The sequence below is a fragment of the Eurytemora carolleeae genome, unplaced genomic scaffold (genome assembly GCF_000591075.1).
Source record: "Eurytemora carolleeae unplaced genomic scaffold, Eaff_2.0 scaffold335, whole genome shotgun sequence".
NCBI lineage: Eukaryota > Metazoa > Arthropoda > Copepoda > Calanoida > Temoridae > Eurytemora > Eurytemora carolleeae.
Genome location: NW_019396289.1, coordinates 277527 through 296229, shown reverse-complemented (window position 1 = coordinate 296229; position 18703 = coordinate 277527). Strand labels below are relative to the sequence as shown.

Genomic DNA, 18703 nt, shown 5'->3' with positions numbered 1-18703 from the left:
GTATGATCATCACCGGATGTCAAAGAGGTATTAGATCAATCATTTGGTCTCACGGGCAGCCGTAGTATAATTAAATTTCCGAGCAGGGTCAACCTCTCTGGTTCTAGTTTGTACTATATCGCTCGTACATTGGGTTAATAAAGCAGACACTCAGAGGTGCGTGGTCTGAATAAGATGAAGATTAATACTTGATCCCAAGATTAACAATACAAAAGTTCTAACTTCAGAAAATTGTTTTTATTCACGACTGCAGTTCCTTAAACTGCAATATACTGTTCCCAGTAACCTTAAACAAATGACATGGAAATGAATTCAATTTATATTCTTAGCGTGGGTTCAAAATGAAATTTATTTTAAAAAGAGACATTTATTTCAACTCTAAAATTTCAAACAAAAACAAAAAAAAACATATTAAAATGTTTAGTAATATATTGTAAATATGAATTCCAAAGGAAAAAAACAGAGATATCAAATTATATAGAGTTAACAGGTCCGAAAAAAGATTTGAAGGTCATCATCATGTGAATTGGTAAATAGAGGTTCACCTAAAAATAAGCGAACAATTCCTTTTTTAAAAAAAACCTTATTTTAGTGTGAAGTGGAAAAGAAAGGAAGAATATTTTTCCCGGATTTCTGTCGTCTTTGTCTCAGGAAATTTAGAGAATTTAACGAGGAACATTTTAGACAAGAACTTTTCAAGGTAGAGTGGGAACCAGAAAACTCTGGAATAGGAAGATGACTTTTATGACTCAAGTTATGAATTTGAGTCCAATAAACATGAGATATAGCAATTTTACGGTGTAATAAGAATACCAATGTAACTTAATATATGTTTTAACAAGCTACTTAAAAAGTATTTGCTTAGGGACAACATTAAATTAAATATCGCTAATGTCGTCTTTCTATTCCATAGTTTTTTGGTTCTCACTGTATGTTTTATATCTACTTCAGTTAACAGTCAACGAGATTAGAAGAAAGTATTTAAGCAATGACCAGTAAAAATATAAAAAAGGGTAAAAATAGCATAAAATCAATGTAAGGAGTTGATCGCGGACTTTATATTTTATATATTTATAAAACTTACCACAAATCAAAAATTTTTGAACGCAAAAATGTTAGACCTTTTAAACAAAAAATTTTGATTAGGACAATCCGTCAAAATATTGCCAACTACTCCTTTTAAACTGAAACTGTAAATCAAAAGACTTGTGAGCTAGTGCTATATCATATCCAGCAAACCAGTGCAAATGGAGTTTTCAAACTAAGGTCAAAGGTTTAGCGACACTTGAAAGTTGGCCTGGTCTCAACATTTAATGAAAACTTGTTTCAGAATATTTGCGGCACCGAGCCTCATCCTGTTCGTTTCCGAGCCAAGAAATATAAAATATCGGAAAAATCTTTTAGGAACACATTATTCACAAAATATACGTTTATTATGAACATCACGTTAAACTAAAGTAAATTATACGTTAGATTGAAATCTATTTTTTCCAAAGGCAGTGCAGTATACTGGTCACGTGATTTCAGTCTGTATCACGTGACAATGAAATAAATGAATAGTTAAAAATGTTAATAAGATACTCCCTTGTTTGGCCTTTCGTTCACGAAGGTTTTAATTTACGAGAGAAAAGGGATTTTCATTGTCCTTTATGCTTATAATCACTGTATAATGTAGATAAAAGAGTAATATCGTACACTGAATAATGTTTTGTGCACAGTACACTTGAGACAAATTATGTACACTGTACATATAAGAATAATGTTGTACATTGACCATAAAATAATAACGTTTCACATTGTACATGAAAGAATAATGTTGTACTGTACAGTAGAGTAGAGTTTGAGTACATGATGTCCCGTCTACCTGTGTATGTATCAGAAGACGACATTGCGGAGATGTTTAGTGTAGCGGACAGGGATCAGGACGGAAGGATATCATACAACGAGTTTCTGGTAAATGATCGTAATTACAAAATTTTGATAAATAAAATTATCGTTTACATGAGTTTGTTAATAAAATGATCGTTTACATGAGTTTGATAAACTAAATGATCGTTTACATGAATTTGATAAATAAATGATCGTTTACATGAGTTTAATAGTTAATGATGGATAAATGATCGTTTTCATGCGTTTGATTAATTGAATGATCGTTCATATGAATTTGATAAATAAATGATCGCTTACATGAGTTTGCTAGGTAATGATGGATAAATAATCGTTTACATGATTTTGATAAATAAAATTATCGCTACATGAGTTTAATAATTAATGATGGATAAATGATCGTTTACATGAGTTTGATTAATTAAATGATCGTTTACATGAATTTGATAAATAAATGATCGCTTACATGATTTTGCTAGGTAATGATGGATAAATGATCGTTTACATGAGTTTGAAAGATAAAATTATCGCTTACAAGAGTTTGATAAAATTAAATGATGATTTACATGAGTTTGATAGATAGATGATCGTTGACTATTTAGACAATGATAACTCCTAGACAGCCCACTACAGCTGGTACTGCGGCAAACATCAAACTAAACCTAACAATCAGGAAGAAGGCCAACATTCAAACAAGTTAAACTACATATGGACTTAGCTCATAAGGTCCAATCGTTGCCGTATAATTGGATTTACCGATCTCACGCTGATTTGACGGTTCGATCATTGGCTCTGCAAGAAGCTGTGACTTTCTATCATAATTTGATCAACTAAACATATTATTTTCTCTATCTCTTTCATATTTTTTTCGTCGGCGGCAGCGTTCAAAATAAAAAATTAAAATAGAACAACCCTCCATGTAGTAAGTTTAAGATTGTTACATTCAAATTAAAGAAACCGAATACATCAAGCCCCGGTTAATGAAATCATTGTTTCTTATAAGCAAGAAATGCGCAAGTAACTTTCACAGAGAAAACACAAATGAAAATAAACAGACTAAATGAACAAAATAATGGATATCTAACTCATACTTGATCAAACAAACCTTTTGAGGCACCGTAGTAAATCGTGCATCGCTATCTTTCCATGGAGGGTCAGTTGAAATTACGTTTCCTGTCCCTTTAATAATGCTGTCTCTCCTAATGATAGTGGTGGTGGGGTCATGCTACCAACTTCTGAACCTCAACTTATTCATACAGGTCCCACACTTTCAGAACCTATCAGAGAAGGTCAGTATCTTATAATAATGAATAATAATATATATTTATATATGAATATGATTGAATAGCAGTTTAAGATGTATTTACTGTAAATACAGGGTTACCCACAAAGGATGAGAATTTAATGTTAAAAGTTAGAAAATGGTTAAAATATATTCATTTTCTTTGGGAAATCAGATAAACAAAAAGAATTTTGTCATATATAAAAGTGACCCACCGTCGGTAAAAAAGTAAACTTGTTTAACCTCTATCGCAAATTTTTTCAATCTTGAACAGAGATAATTTCTGTCTTTTTTTGTCTGTATTGAAGAAAACCCACCATTAAGCATATATTCTCCGCCCACCCCTCCTTTAAAAAGAGTGACCGGCAATGTATGGTAGTTAAACTGAGAATGCAATATTGTAGAAAACCCCTCATATAGATTATTCATTTTGAAGGGATGATTTTGAGAATCGGTTTTTTAAAAATTATTTAAAAACGACGACGAAAAGTGTAACAAAAATTCTACAATAAACTAATTAAATGTTTAGGAACATATTGCTCAATAGAAGTCAATGTTATAATTAATTATTTCTTTTCATCTTCATATTGAATTTCTTATTCTTTACGAATTTGTTCGCAGATTTTTTAAAATTCTTCGAATGTTGTCTTTTAAATAAAAATTCCAGGAAATCTACAGAAAATATTTGTGAACAATGAGACACTTAAAATACCAATATCTCAATAATATTACTTATTTTCAATGATAAAAGTTAATTATACACTATTAAAACGTTTTATATGCCTTAAATAAATACTAAAAAATTTCTCCACAATACTACATTCTCAGTTTAACTACCATACATTGCCGGTCACTCCCTTTAAGTCTCAAGTTTATGTCTTGTTCTTAGTAACTATAATCTAATGTTTAGGAACATATTTCTCAATAGAAATCAATGTTAGAATTAATTATTTCTTTTTCATCTTCATATTGAATTTCTTATTCTTTACGAATTTGTTCGCAGATTTTTTAAAATTCTTCGAATGTCGTCTTTTAAATAAAATTCCAGGAAATCTACAGAAAATATTTGTGAACAATGAGATACTTAAAATACCAATATCTCAATAATATTACTTATTTTCAATGATAAAAGTTAATTATACACTTTTAAAACGTTTTATATGCCTTAAATAAATACTAAAAAATTTCTCCACAATACTACATTCTCAGTTCAACTACCATACATTGCCGGTCACTCCCTTTAAGTCTCAAGTTTATGTCTTGTTCTTAGTAACTATAATCTTTCTCATTATCATGAGATTAATACTAAGAGTTTAAATCCAAGAAAACTTGAACGCAATAAAAACATGGAAATGTTTTTTTGGTTCTTTAAGGTCAAATCCTTTAGATTTTCAATCCAACCTTACAATTAGCACTTTTTATTAGAGTCTCGCATTTTAACTTTTACATCCACTTTTACATCCATCCACTTTTACATCTACTTTTACATAAACTTTTACATCAACTTTTACATTCACTTTTACATCCATTTTTGCATCCATTTTTACGGAGTCAAACCTTGTAGAAATCCAATTTAAATAATCAGTGTAAAGTAGATATAATTTTCATAAAATCCTTTTATTTAAATGGTAAGACGGAATTTTATGAAATCATACTAGCATTACTGGAGAACTTTTTTATACTTTTAAGAAATTTTTTTTTCTAAAAATAAAAACTGTAGATAGCACTTTTATAAAATAATTTTTTTTAATAGTAACACGCAATTTTATGTATAACCATATAATCATTAATTTATGTTGTCAGTACATAATAAAATCTGGAGGACCTTAAGCTCAATAGAGAGCAGTACAAATGTACATATTAAACTATGTTGCTCCTTTAATGTCTAGGTTATGTTAAAAAATAGAAATTATGATAATGATAGTGATAAGCTACAATGTTTTACAAAAACGTTTAATTTCTCGAAAATACATATAAAAAATATTCTCACGGAAAATACGCCTTGTTGCTTTACGTTGGATTTCTATAAGGTTTGACTCCCATTTTTATATCCACTTTTGCATTAACTTTTACATCCCCTTTTACATTCACTTTTACATCCACTTTTAAATCCACTTTTACATCCACTTTTACAACCCCTTTTACATCCACTTTTACATTCACTTTTAAATCCACTTTTACATCCACTTTTAAATCCACTTTTACATCTACTTTTACATCCACAAAAACATACACTTAAAATGATTGATTTGATCTAATTTGATGATTTCATTGAAAATTCAGACTCCCTCTTTTATTTTAAAAACAGATAAGAAAATTGTTTTTTTTAAAAGATAAAAGAAATAAAAAATATCTATGAAATGTGTATGTTCAACTGGATAAATTGCAAGGTTCTAACCCTTAATTTAGAACCCTTAGAATCTTGTTTAAGATCTAACGAAAGAATCAATTTAGCAAGAAAAGAAAATAGAACCAACATAAAAGAATTGCCACTGCTAGGAAGGTTTAAAGAGAATACAAATTTTAAAGTAAAGGAAACTAAGAATAAAGTTTAACCTGGGAAAGCTTTGTGCAATATTGATAATCTTGCCGCTTGATTTTGATATCCAATGTGGACACTTTTAAATTTGAGAATCAATGCTTGTTCCCTCATTCTATAGTTATCCCTGCATGTATTATACCACGGGACATGAAAGAGAAGTATATTTAATCAACTAGTCTGCTTAAGTTGAAGAGAAATGCTTAATCGATCCCGAGTCGAAGTCGAGAATAAGAATACAAAAGATGTAAAAACGCTTAGCCATATCGACTAATCTATATATCCACTTTTAAACTTTCAAATTGGTGGATTTAAGTTTCATTCCTAAAATATTCCGGAAAACCACCAAAAGACAGAAATACTATAATTATGAAATTCATGAGTTTGAATTCAAGAGATAAAATTTAGGATATTAAATTCAGGAGTTTGAAATCAGAACTTTGTGTTTGCAGGAGTTTGAATTCGGGAGTTTGAATCCAGGGTTTTACATTCAGGGGGTTTAAATTCATAAGTTTAAATTCAGAAGATTGAATTCGGAGTTTGAATTCAGGAGTTTAAATTCAGGAGTTTAAGGAGTTCGAGTTTAGGAGTTTAAATTCAGCTGAGTTTGAATTCAAGAGTTTGAATTTAGGAGTTTGAATTCAAGAGTATGAATTTCGGAGTTTGAATTCAAGAGTATGAATTTAGGAGTTTGAATTCAGGAATTAATCTTTCTGAACTTTTTGGAGTTTCTAATGGCGCCCAACATCTTTTTCCTTTTTTTGGTTTGACCAACTCTAAACCATAGATAAATAAATAAACATAGAAAGCTTATGTACGCAAAATCACCAAGAATTGTACAGTCTGCGAACTCGAACTTCTCCAAATGTGTACTTCAATGATAAGCGGGGTGGTTTGGTGTTTTAATGGATTTCATGAATAACTCCGGGAATGGAACTATTTGAACAACAATATTTCACTGAGTAATAAATCATATTGACCAGAACTTAAGAAGGACATGAGAAGGACTAAGCTAACTTAAATTTCTCTCTACAGAACTCATGTACACCACAAGTACTCAATGACATAAGAACAGCCAATGTTCACAACCGACCTAGTTAATCTATACAATAGGAATATCTTTAAAACATCTCTGTACATTTATATCTTTCAAGATGAAAAATGTCGTCTTATGCGCAATCTATCTTTATCTATGCTCTAAACTCTAAAAATGAAATTATTTAGAGAAAATAGCAGATGAAGGAGAGCAAGAGGACCAGCTTGTAGATACTGGAAAAGAATCCAGGTAAAAAAAGAAATTATGAAAAAATATTTGGTTAGTTAAAATCAATGTATGGTACAGGGTTACCCACAAAGGATGAGATTGTAAAGACGACTTGAATCTCTTAAAATATGACGATTCCAAGTTTAAATTAAGTCTTTTGCCTTGCATACGGTCTTTAAATGGCTGATTTAATGATTTGGCAAAAAAAGTTTACAGTTGCAGGGAATCGTATATAAAATTAAGGAAACAAGGGGGGGAGGCTTTTAAGGCCATACATGTGGAAAAAATAGTTGTTTCCTTTTGACCTTACATGCAAACAACAACATTACAAATCTATTTCCCTTACAAATTTCTAAACTCTTTTTCTTAAAATTATTTGACGAATTATAATGGAATCATGATTTGTTACATCAAACTGTATTTGATTACCGTCAAAATTTTACTCTAGTATAATAAGTATTATTATGATATTAATATTTGTTGACGAAAATGTTATAATAAACTTTTTTTTAATACATCCTTGTTCAGTGTTCCTCTTTTTTTAAGGAAAACTATAAATATCATTTATATAAGATTTATTAAGTTTTTTGTTTTCAGAGTCACAGATCCTTTAATCTCAACAGCGTACTAGATAACAGCTGTACAGCGCTATGTTGACAGATCTTTGTACAGTGTAGAACGAACTTATGTACATAAATTGCTAATGTTGTGCAATGTACATTAAAATAAGACGATATAAACAATCTTTTTTTTAAATGAGATTACTGTATTAAGAGCAGACGACCAGTTTCATTTAAAATAGACACGAGATTAAAAAAAATAATGCTTCCAAAATTTGACCTTTACACCAGAAATATCATTTTCTTTTGTCTAACCTTTTCGGGGATTTTTTGTCTCTCATCTAATTTAGTTTATTCTGTTTCCTGTAATTTGGAATTATTGCTCTGGAAAAATGATTTAAGTTAGGGAGTGTTCGCGAAAAATGAAAAATGGTATAGGATTAATGCGATAAAAAAGCGCTTTTGATCGCTACTAATCTTACTTGCGTCTCTAAGGAGAAAAATGTTTTAAACGACTCTGAGTATCTGCGTCATCATCATNCCACGTAGCGTCCACGTAGCGTCCACGTAGCGTCCACGTAGCGTCCACGTAGCGTCCACGTAGCGTCCACGTAGCGTCCATATAAATTCAGAAAGTTGCAACATTCAACTCGGATTGTAAACAAATCAATTTAATTCCAAACAAATCATTCAGTTATTACAACCATTAATCATCGATAATTTTTCGACACATTCACCTATATAATTGATATTTCTTAATATTTTTGAATTTTCATGATCAGAGAGTTACTTTTGAGAACATTTATTCCTGTTTCGAGGATTTTTTTATAATGCAGGCGACATTTTCATATTTTCCAGGAATGTTCGAAAATCCAGCGCCAGTGAAAAACTATTTAAAAAAACGAATTAAAAACATTATGAAATATTAACTATATACGAATGCTTCGAAAAAAATCGATGACTATTGTTTGTAATATCTGAATGATTTGTTTTGAATTAAATTGATTATTTTACGATCCGAGTTGAATGTTAAAACTTTCTGATTTTGTATGGAAGCTACTTTCTTCAGCATGGGTCGTTTTAAACGATTATCTCCTTATAGACGCAACAGAAAGAAGTAAGATTAGTAGCGATCAAAAGCGCTTATTTTTCGCTGTAAGCCTATACCCCCTTTAATTTTTGCGAACACTCCCTTTAAGTTACGTTTAACATCTCTTGCAGGGAGCAATTGTACGTGCAGAGAGAGACAAATTAAATTAAACCTAATCCTCTCTGTTTTAAAACTGTATTATCATGTATAGATGGGTCTATACAGATATTCTTGTAAAGGGATTATAAGGGTAATTTCAATTGACCCGAAAAAATATCAATGTCCGATTCACAACGGTGCTCTTGAAACCTTTATCTGATAAAGAATGGGGAAGATATTGTTGTTTTTCAAGGTTTAAAAGTGATAAATTCTAATAATTCCAATATGTTTACATACGACGTGAAGGCACAAGTCATTTTTATAAATAAATTTTAAATAATCAGTTTTTAAAATTGTAAACATTGATATCTCATTTATACTTGATCAGACAAAGCTTTTAAGTGTTCCGTTGTAAATCGGGCACTGCCATTTTTGGATGGAGATCGGTCTCTTATAATTACGCTTAACAGACCCTTTAAAATGGACTTTTCAAAATGATTTTGTATCGTATATAAATGAATATTGAATAAATCTAAATAAATATAAATTAGAAATTTCTTTATTTCTTCATTATTAAAGAGTAAACATGAATAAAAAGGAATTGACTCTTTGCCACAAATTCTGATTTTCTAGTCCCATTATCTTTGGAACCCTATGTCGTAAACCTTTGATATTTTAAACTTATATTTTTTGATCTAACAAAAGTCAAAGTTTGAAATTATAAAGGTTTACGACATTGGAATCCAAAGATATAGGGATTAGAAAATCAGAGTTTGTTGCAAAGAGTCAATTCCTTTTATAAATATCTAAAGAGTCAATTCCTTTTATAAATATCTAAAGAGTCAATTCCTTTAATAAATATCTAAAGAGTCAATTCCTTTAATAAATATCTAAAGAGTCAATTCCTTTAATAAATATCTAAACGTTTTTGAATATTTCAATTTTCACGTAAGATTGAAATCCCATAATTCGTAAAAACAAAGCTAGAGGAGCTCTGAGCTACGAGGTCACAAAGTTTTACTTGTAATTTTGCACAAATTCGACCCTCTCCTTTTATCTATAGATTTTAGTGATCTGTTCCCAACATGGATTACAGGATACCGTTATGAATATGTAACTCTTCAGATGGAAGGTAAGTTAGAATTATGTTGCCTGACAGTCCCCTTAAAGAAATCGTCGGGTTGTTTCTAACTTGAAAAGAGAAGATGGACAAATTCTTTAGGATTCATTTGAGACATATAAAACGTTTAAGATTTGTAAATCCTGAGTTTGAATTTTAATTACTAAATAACGACGAAAAAAAAGGAAAACTAAATCCTACAGTCAACTTATTATTTGTTTAGGAACAGGTTGAGAAAAAAAAATTTATCTTATTATCGAAAATAAGTAATCATATTAAATTAATGGTTTCTGTAATCTCTCTTTAATCACAAAGATTTTCTGCAGATTTTCTGGAATTTTTTTTAAAAAGACTACATTTGAAGAGTTTGAAGAAATCTGCGAACAAATTCATAGAAAATAAGAAATTCAATTTAATGATGAAAAAGGAAATAATTAAATCTAACTTCCATTTATATTGACAAATTTCTTTTAAGAAAAACGTACCCACCCAAATTCATGATTTTGAACGTCGACTTTGCGCTCAAACTTAGTAATTACACATCGTGGAAACGTTTTAAATGTCTCAAATGACACTTAAAGAATTTGTTCACAACACTGCATACTCAGTTTAACTACCTTACATAGCCGGTCTGACCATTTAAAAAAAAATCAGAACCTGACACCTTACTTACCAATATTTCCAACCCTGCAGTTTAAAAAATGACCAGTCCCTTTGGATGATATTATATATTGTTTTCTTTATACCCTCAGATTCCATCAAACTCCCGAAATATGATATAAATGTTTTTATCTCAAACTGCCCTGGGCATAAAGAAAACCCGGGCATTTATGCAAAATATATATATCCCGTGGGTTTTTTGTGATATTGAATGCGAGAATATATATATATATATATATAGACACAATATATCTAATATTATCATATTACTATTCATCTATTCACAATATATTGAATAAAACGGCTCTGTTTGTGTTATCGATTCCAACCAACAAAGAATAATAATTTCAAATATCTCACCATCAATAAAACTACTTTTTATTAGACACGCTCACACATCTTTCTGCGAAAATCCACACTGCACAGTAGACACAAAGATTACTTTAAGAACTGAATATCTCAGTATACTGAGTATACAGAATACTAAATGGTTGAGTTATGTGGATTTGCTTTCTCTGCAATCATTAAAAGGGTGTAATATAATACATATCAATATCTATTATATTATATATTACACATACATATACATATGTATGAAATAATCAATAATGTACTTTTCAATCAAAAAAGATATTTACAACCACAATGTACATAAGGATATATGTGTATGAACCTATTTAATATATAAATATATGCATATATGTATAAAAAAAACCATTGAATATATCTATATATGTATATAAGTATGTATATGTATATAAATGAATATATTTGATACAAGGTGTCTATTTATTATATTTTTATTTTTAGTTTAGCTTTTAATTTTTAATATATTATATATATGTAGGAGGTAGAAATATAGTATTCTTCTTGAATACTAATAGAATTCAATAGAAATAGAAATAGTTCAACATACTTTTAGTATATACTACACACACTCCTTCCAAACTTGTATTCAGGGGGGGGGTTAAATAATTTCTAAAAAATATAGAATACCCTCTCTTTTGCTACACACCATGGCTCCAATTGATGTTAATTGATCAGTAATATTCGCATAGAAAATGTAAAAAAACGTTTAACTGTTTTAACTTTCTTAATTTTTGGGTTCAACCAGACCTTATTGTCATTGTTCATCCAGATCGGAGAAACTTTGTCATACAAAATAAAGAAAAAAATATTTTATCTGTTTTTTTTTCTATCATTTTTCAGCCACATCCGGTCTAATTCAATTAATTGAGTATTGTTGCTCGAGAGAGGTATTATGTGTTTATATTGTATATTGTGTTTACATTGCGTTATTATTCCAAGTGACAGACTGTGAAATATTATCCATATTAAATCCTTATTACATTCGGAAAATATATATTTATGATTATATTCTTTCATAATACAATATATCCATTTATGGAAAGGTCAATCATTGCAAGGCAATAAAGAAGAAGAGGGGGTTCTCTAGTTCTTTAGTCCTCTTGTCCTTTAGTCCTTCATCTCACTAGTTTTCTAGTTCTCCAGTTCTCTAGTTCTCTAGTTCTCTAGTTCTCTAAACCTTTAGTTCTTTAGTTCTCTAGTCCTCTAGTCATCAAGTCCCCTAGTCCTCTAGTTCTCTAGTTCTCTAGTTTTCTAGTCCTGTGGTCCTCTTGTCCTCTAGTTCTCTAGTTATCTAGCTCTCTAGTTCTCTAGTTCTCTAGTTCTCTAGTTCTCTAAACCTTTAATTCTTTAGTTCTCTATTCCTCTAGTCATCAAGTCCACTAGTCCTCTAGTTCTCTAGTTCTCTAGTTTTCTAGTCCTGTGGTCCTCTTTTCCTCTAGTCCTCTAGTTCTCTAGTTCTCTAGTTTTCTAGTCCTGTGGTCCTCTTGTCCTCTAGTCCTCTAGTTCTCTAGTTCTCTAGATTTCTAGTCCTGTGGTCCTATTGTCCTCTAGTTCTCTAGTTATCTAGTCCTCTAGTCTTCTAGCTCTGTAGTCCTCTAGTTCTCTAGATCACTAGTCCTTTAATCCTCAAGATCTCTAGTCCTCTAGTTCTCTAGTTACCTAGTTCTTTAGTTCCCTAGTTCTCTAGTCCTCTAAACTTCTAGTTCTCTAGTTCTCTAGTTCTCTAGTTCTCTAGTTCNTTTCTCCAGTTCTCTAATTCTCTACGTCTCTAGTTCCTTAGTTCTCTAGTTCTCTAGTCCTCTAAACCTCGAGTCCTCTAGTCCTTTAGTTTCTCCAGTTCTCTAATTCTCTACGTCTCTAGTTCCTTAGTTCTCTAGTTCTCTAGTCCTCTAATCCTCGAGTCCTCTAGTCCTTTAGTTTCTCCAGTTCTCTAATTCTTTAGTTCTCTAGTGCTCTAGTTCTCTAGTTCTTTAGTTCTCTAGTTCTCTGATTCTCCAGTTCTCTAGTCCTCTAGTCGTCTAGTTTCTCTAGTTCTCTAGTTTCTAGTTTCTAGTTCTCTAGTTCTCTAGTTTCTAGTTTCTAGTTCTCTAGTTTCTAGTTTTCTAGTTCTCTAGTCCTCTAATACTCTAGTCCTCTAATCCTCCAATCTTCTAATTCTATAGTCCTCTAATCCTCTAGTCCTCTAATCCTCTAATCCTCTAGTCCTCTAGTTTCTCCAGTTCTAGAGTTTTCAAGTTTTCAAACTTTGTGTCAGATGGAAAATTTGAAAAAAGTTTCAGAAAGTTTATCGAATAAGAAAGTTTTGCCTCCCAACACAGCTGGCTAGGTTCTTTACTGCATGCACTAAGATGGAATTGGGGGGATAAAAGGGGGTAAGGGGGAGGGGATGAAGGGAAGGGGGGAGGAGATTGAAGGTAAGGAGAAAAAGAAGATAAAAATGTTTAAGTTGAAAGTGAAGGAGATAGAAGGGGTAAGAAAAAAAAGGAGGAATATTGCAGGAATAAGAGGTACGTGATAGAGCTTCCAATCTGAATTACGTTGCTTGAATTTATTCCATGAATGGTGTTGAATTGCGCGGAATGGCGCAAAATGGTGCTGAATTGCGTAGAATTTCGCAGAATAAAAGGGCTCGCAATTGTACGTATTTAAATTTCACTTGTATTGGAGACCCCGTTAATGAGGGTTCATTGAAAGTTAACATCTACCTTTTTACTCTACAGAGGTTTGGCCCAATTATTTAAATAAAACCAACCATTTTATATAAAATCTAGAATTTTAAACAAAATATTTATTTCAAATATTTACACAAGGAAAGTGCATTCAGGAAGCAGAAAATAAAAATAAAAATGTTTTTAACATTTTTATAAAATGCATTTATCCACAATATACAGTGAGAACAAGAAAACAGTGGAATGAACAGACGACATTAAAACAATGATAAGTGTATTCTATGTTGTTACAAAGCAAATAGTTTTACAACTTACTAAATCACTGCTAGCTAGAGTGAACTGGATCTATTTACTATTGATCTGTCTCTAAAAAAAGGTAAACCCCAATACAAATTCCTGATTACGCCCCTGTATCTCATTAATTATCTAATTCTCTTTTCACTATCTTAATTATATTAAGATGATAAAATCTTGATATATTGGCTTGGTCAAAATAATTGAATATATTTGGTGTTTTTCCTATTACATCACTCTGGGCCGAAGTAAATTTGAATTCGAACAGGACATGCCCAGTTTGTACCGGACTGCCAGATAACAGGGTGAATGGCACCGGTACCCTTGATTCCTTATTCTGACTCGGAAAGTGATTATTTCTGCGAGTTTCTTCCTTTTTTCTTATAAACAAAGAATGCTCACTTTTACAGAGAAGCCGCAAATGAAAATAAACATTTTAAAGAAAGAAAAACATTTAGATCTAATTCTTATATACTTTCAATTGGGGTACCGTTGTAAATCGGGCCTTGTCATCTTTGCATGAAGGGTCACATCAGTTCCATCATAATGCACGAAGAAAAATTCATAGAAAACTTTAACAGCTATGATGCATGGTAATGCAGCATTGCGACAAACTTTCATTTATTCAAATATCGCGTATTTTCTAAATCCAAATTATAAAGTTTAAGAGGAGTGTTCGCCAAATTCGGTGGAAATTTTTTTACATTCACGTCAAACTAAATTGCACAAAATTATAATATTAATACAATTTCAATCATTACTCCTTATGGAAGAGTCAAGCTACTGAGAATAACAAAAATTTTCTGAATTTTAAAACTTGCTAAGAAGTCACAAAGTCTTACCGGCAATTTGATTTTCTTCTTCCGTCTTGTTCGCTGTGCAAAAAAAAACATAAATAATTTTTTAAATTAAATCTTCAAATGTAAAATGTTTTAAAATTCTATTTTGTTATTTGAAAACTTTCATTAGGTATTTTCACTGCAAACTATGAACAGATAGAGAAGGTAAAATTTTAGGAGTTATAATTAAAAATATATTACGCGTACAATTTACTTTAGTTTAACGTGTTTATTCATTTCGGTGAATTCAAAAAAGTTTCCTTTGGTTATATGTGTGTTAATGTAAGTTGTCCAAAATAAAATTGGGCTCATTCCGTTCAACCGTTTTGACGTTTATTGGATACAAACAAACAAACAAACAGACACCCAAGCAAAACATATACGGCGGAAGGCGATATAAAGATTTCATAATATTTCATAATCCTTGAAGGAAAGTTGTGCTTATGGAAACAATGTGTTACATTTGTGCCTCGGAACTTTTTATCCCGACAAACATAAATTAAATAAAAATATTTATTTGTAAAAACGGAAATGAAATTATCCTTTCTATCTGCGTAAATTAAATCCACCAAATTCTAAAAATGTTGATGTTTATGAAAACTACATAGAGACCCATACAACTGTGGAATAGAAAGACGACTGTGAAACTCAAGTTTTGATTTGATGTCGTTGTCTTATTCCACAATTATATCACAGCAAACATATAACCTGAGTCCGAATTTAATGAATTTGAGCCGCGTCTCAAATCCACCAAAAACCGGTTTTAATTGAGCGCCGGCTTAAATCTTAAAATATTGAATCCAATTTTAAGTGAAAACAACCAATTTTGAGCCGCTTCTCTAATTTAAACCGCGGCTCAAATTCTTTAAATTTTCCCTCAGGAAGAAGGTGAAATTTAATAATATAACTTTGTGATATTGTAGCACCTCTAGTTTTATTTTTAGTATGGGAAAACAAATGTATTACATATTAAGAATTCAACAAATTTTTTGTCAATAGCTCTTTAACAAGAGAAATTTTGATTGAAAATATAAAAAATTTCAATCCTGTAATTAACGTGATATTGCTCCCACTGGATAGCTCTCCTTGTCTCCAAATATACAGTTTGAAGCAGTGGAACTTGAGTAAATAGATAGATAGATAGATAGTTAGATACCCGTCTTTCAAATATTGGAAAATCTAGAAAATTTAAATTAAATTTACAGAAAATTAGATAGACCTAGAAATATCAACTTGAAATATAAATACTAAAATATCTCTGTAAAAGGCATAAGAATTTAAAAAGTTAGTAGTTAAGACTCATTATCTAGGAATTTCTTAAATGTGGTCTGCTAGTTTTATATCTTCCATGTCTAAAATGGATGGTGGGGGAACCAGTGTTTTCAACCCCCACGCCCCATGATTTTGCTTTTAGAGTTGAGAAAGGGGAGTATCTAACTTGTCAATGCCAGCTCATTAAAAAATTAGATCTTTAACTTAATATCTTTTAATATTTTTACTTTGACTTTTTCAAGGGCTTTTCAAATAGATAAATTTTAAACCTGTAGTTTTATTAATAAAAAAAAAATATGGACTTTTAAAAAAAAAAATTTTAGACACCGACCAGTCGTTTTACCGCCCATAAAAATATGTTTTTTGCAAAGTATGTGCACAACAATGTTCGAAGATAATTTTAACAAAATAAAAATTCATTTAATTATTTTAAAAAAGATTTCAAAGACTGGCTATTACTACATGACAAAGGAACACGTATTTCCAAACCGTTCACAGACCAAGCGTGGATGTCAAAGCATGGACTTTTCTTAGATTAAAGAACTGTAAAGGTAACTTTAAGTAACCCTCTATTGTTAGAGTGGCATGTCCGATTCACGGTTTTCATAAAATATGTATTTGATATATTAAGTATGAATTAAATATCCATGTCTTCGTTTCTGAAAACTGTTTATTTTCAATTTCTCTGCAATAAACACACTTTTTAAGCCTTAAACACACCGCTGACTTGCACATGATTGATTAGATAAAGCTTTTAAGGGTACCGTTGTGAATCGATCATTCAATTCTTTAAAAAATACGATTACAGTCCTTTTAAATGATTTTTGGTTTTATTTAACATTTTTTATGATTTGAGACTTAATATTTTGAATCACAGTCGCATTGTCATGCTGAATCTAATTAGAACGTGTAATCTAGTTATTAATAAGCAGATTACCCATTCTAAATCTTATTTGTATGATTCCCCTCCCCTCTCAATTCCCTCTATCCAAGGAGGAATGTAAATAAGGAGGGTACTATGGACTGTTTACACTCTGTTGTGACATATTTTGACAGCCCAGGAACTAGTTTTATTGTAAACAAACAAGATTGGGTTTACACTTTACAGTGATCGCCCAGGCCATGTTTTCCTACCATTTTTAAGTTTTCATAAATGAACAAATCGAAATTAGATACCCTTAATACTTTTATCTGAATTTCCACTTTGGACATTTATGATTTCTGCTTAATACGCTCTTTTTGGATATCCTTACTGGATTCTGACCAATGAGAGTTCTCTTGTTTAATGGCGCCAACACCTCAAATTTCCCGGCTTTTGATTGACTGTTTGGGATTCTGCATACACCACTCTGATTGTGTGAATTTAAGTATATTCGTAATACAAACATACAAACTTAAGATTAAGATAATCTTAAGATTAACAAAATGAGGAGATCAAGCATTAAACTTGATATCCGCAATTGAAGTTTTCAGCACTGGTTTTTACAATAAAACAACCTCATATTAACCTCTCCTTAGTTCTACACCTCTTCGCCACCCCCCTATCCCCCCCACCCACCCCCCGCCTTCTCTTCTCAAAACCTCAAATGTTGTGCTCTGAATTTCTATTAAATGTAACAATGGGACAAATCGGAGAATTGAAACCCCTACTTCCATAGATAAAGGGATATACTAGATGAGAGTAGGGTTTCTAAATTTTCGTTAAATCCAACGAGGTTATAGTATATAGAGTGATGATGTACGCTAATCCTTTACTAATTGTACAAGCCATGTACTTCACTTCCAATGGTCAATCTGTATACTACAGTACTTGGGGGTAATTTCTGAAAATATTTAAATGGAGATTTTAGTTTTCAATGTAACTTTTAAAATCCACTACTCCTTTATCGTGTGCAGGATTCCATTTTCACAGAAAGACAAACTATTGCAGTCTTTAACCGAGCAATATTTCATCGTTAATAAACTGTCTGAGAAAACTGAGTAAAATTCAAGATACAAAACCTCCCCATACACTTGTACTCCGAAACGTACTGCACATTTGATGTTTGTACTGTATGAATAGGCCATACTCTCTTAACATCCTTTATCAGTAAACTATCGTACACTCAGGCCAATATACACGGAGAGATAGCTAAGATCCAGCCCCCCTGGATAAATCTCTTTCGCAAAAGTTTCGATCAGACAATAAATATGGGAACGAAAACAAAACTTTCAAATCCTTTTCTTCGCAAAAATTGTCGCTCAACTCAACTCTTTGATTGATGTCAAATTACGAACAAATGCTTGTTAAAGGGAGTGTTTGCGAAAAATGAAAGGGGATATAGGCTAACGTCGAATCGAATTTGATGGCGATTGCTACTAATCTTACTTCTTGCTGCACCTAGAAATAAATTCGACGGTGATCGCTACTAATCTGAGTTCTATCTTTTGCGTCTGTTAGGAGAAAACGGACGCAACGTTCTGCGGTATGAGTCGTGTTTAACTATCTTCTTCTTATAGGAGCAACAGATAGAAGTACGATTAGTAACGATCGCCATCGAATTCAATTCTAGGTAAGCCTATTCCCCCTTTCATTTATCGCGAACACTCCCTTTGATTTATGTTTAAATGTCGTAATCCTATTTCACAGTTTTCTGGTTCTGTAAGACATCTAACTTCTGTTTCAAAGTTAGCAGAGGAAGACGACATTGAGATGTAAGTGTAATAAAGAAATTCACTTAATAAGTTGATTTTCAAAGTCAGCTGCTGCACACTGTAAA

General features: G+C 31.3%; 1 protein-coding gene across 1 annotated transcript; it reads left to right on the top strand.

Moving 5' to 3' along the window:
• Positions 1–592: 592 nt before the first annotated feature.
• Positions 593–8013, top strand: LOC111700214 (uncharacterized; the record flags this gene model as incomplete). The annotated part of the gene is given in 7 exon segments (XM_023471078.1): positions 593–700; positions 1331–1404; positions 1830–1953; positions 2490–2560; positions 3097–3176; positions 6933–6993; positions 7570–8013. Coding segments are annotated over 7 exon segments (552 nt in total), but the record flags the coding sequence as incomplete, so codon positions are not given.
• Positions 8014–18703: the final 10690 nt, after the last annotated feature.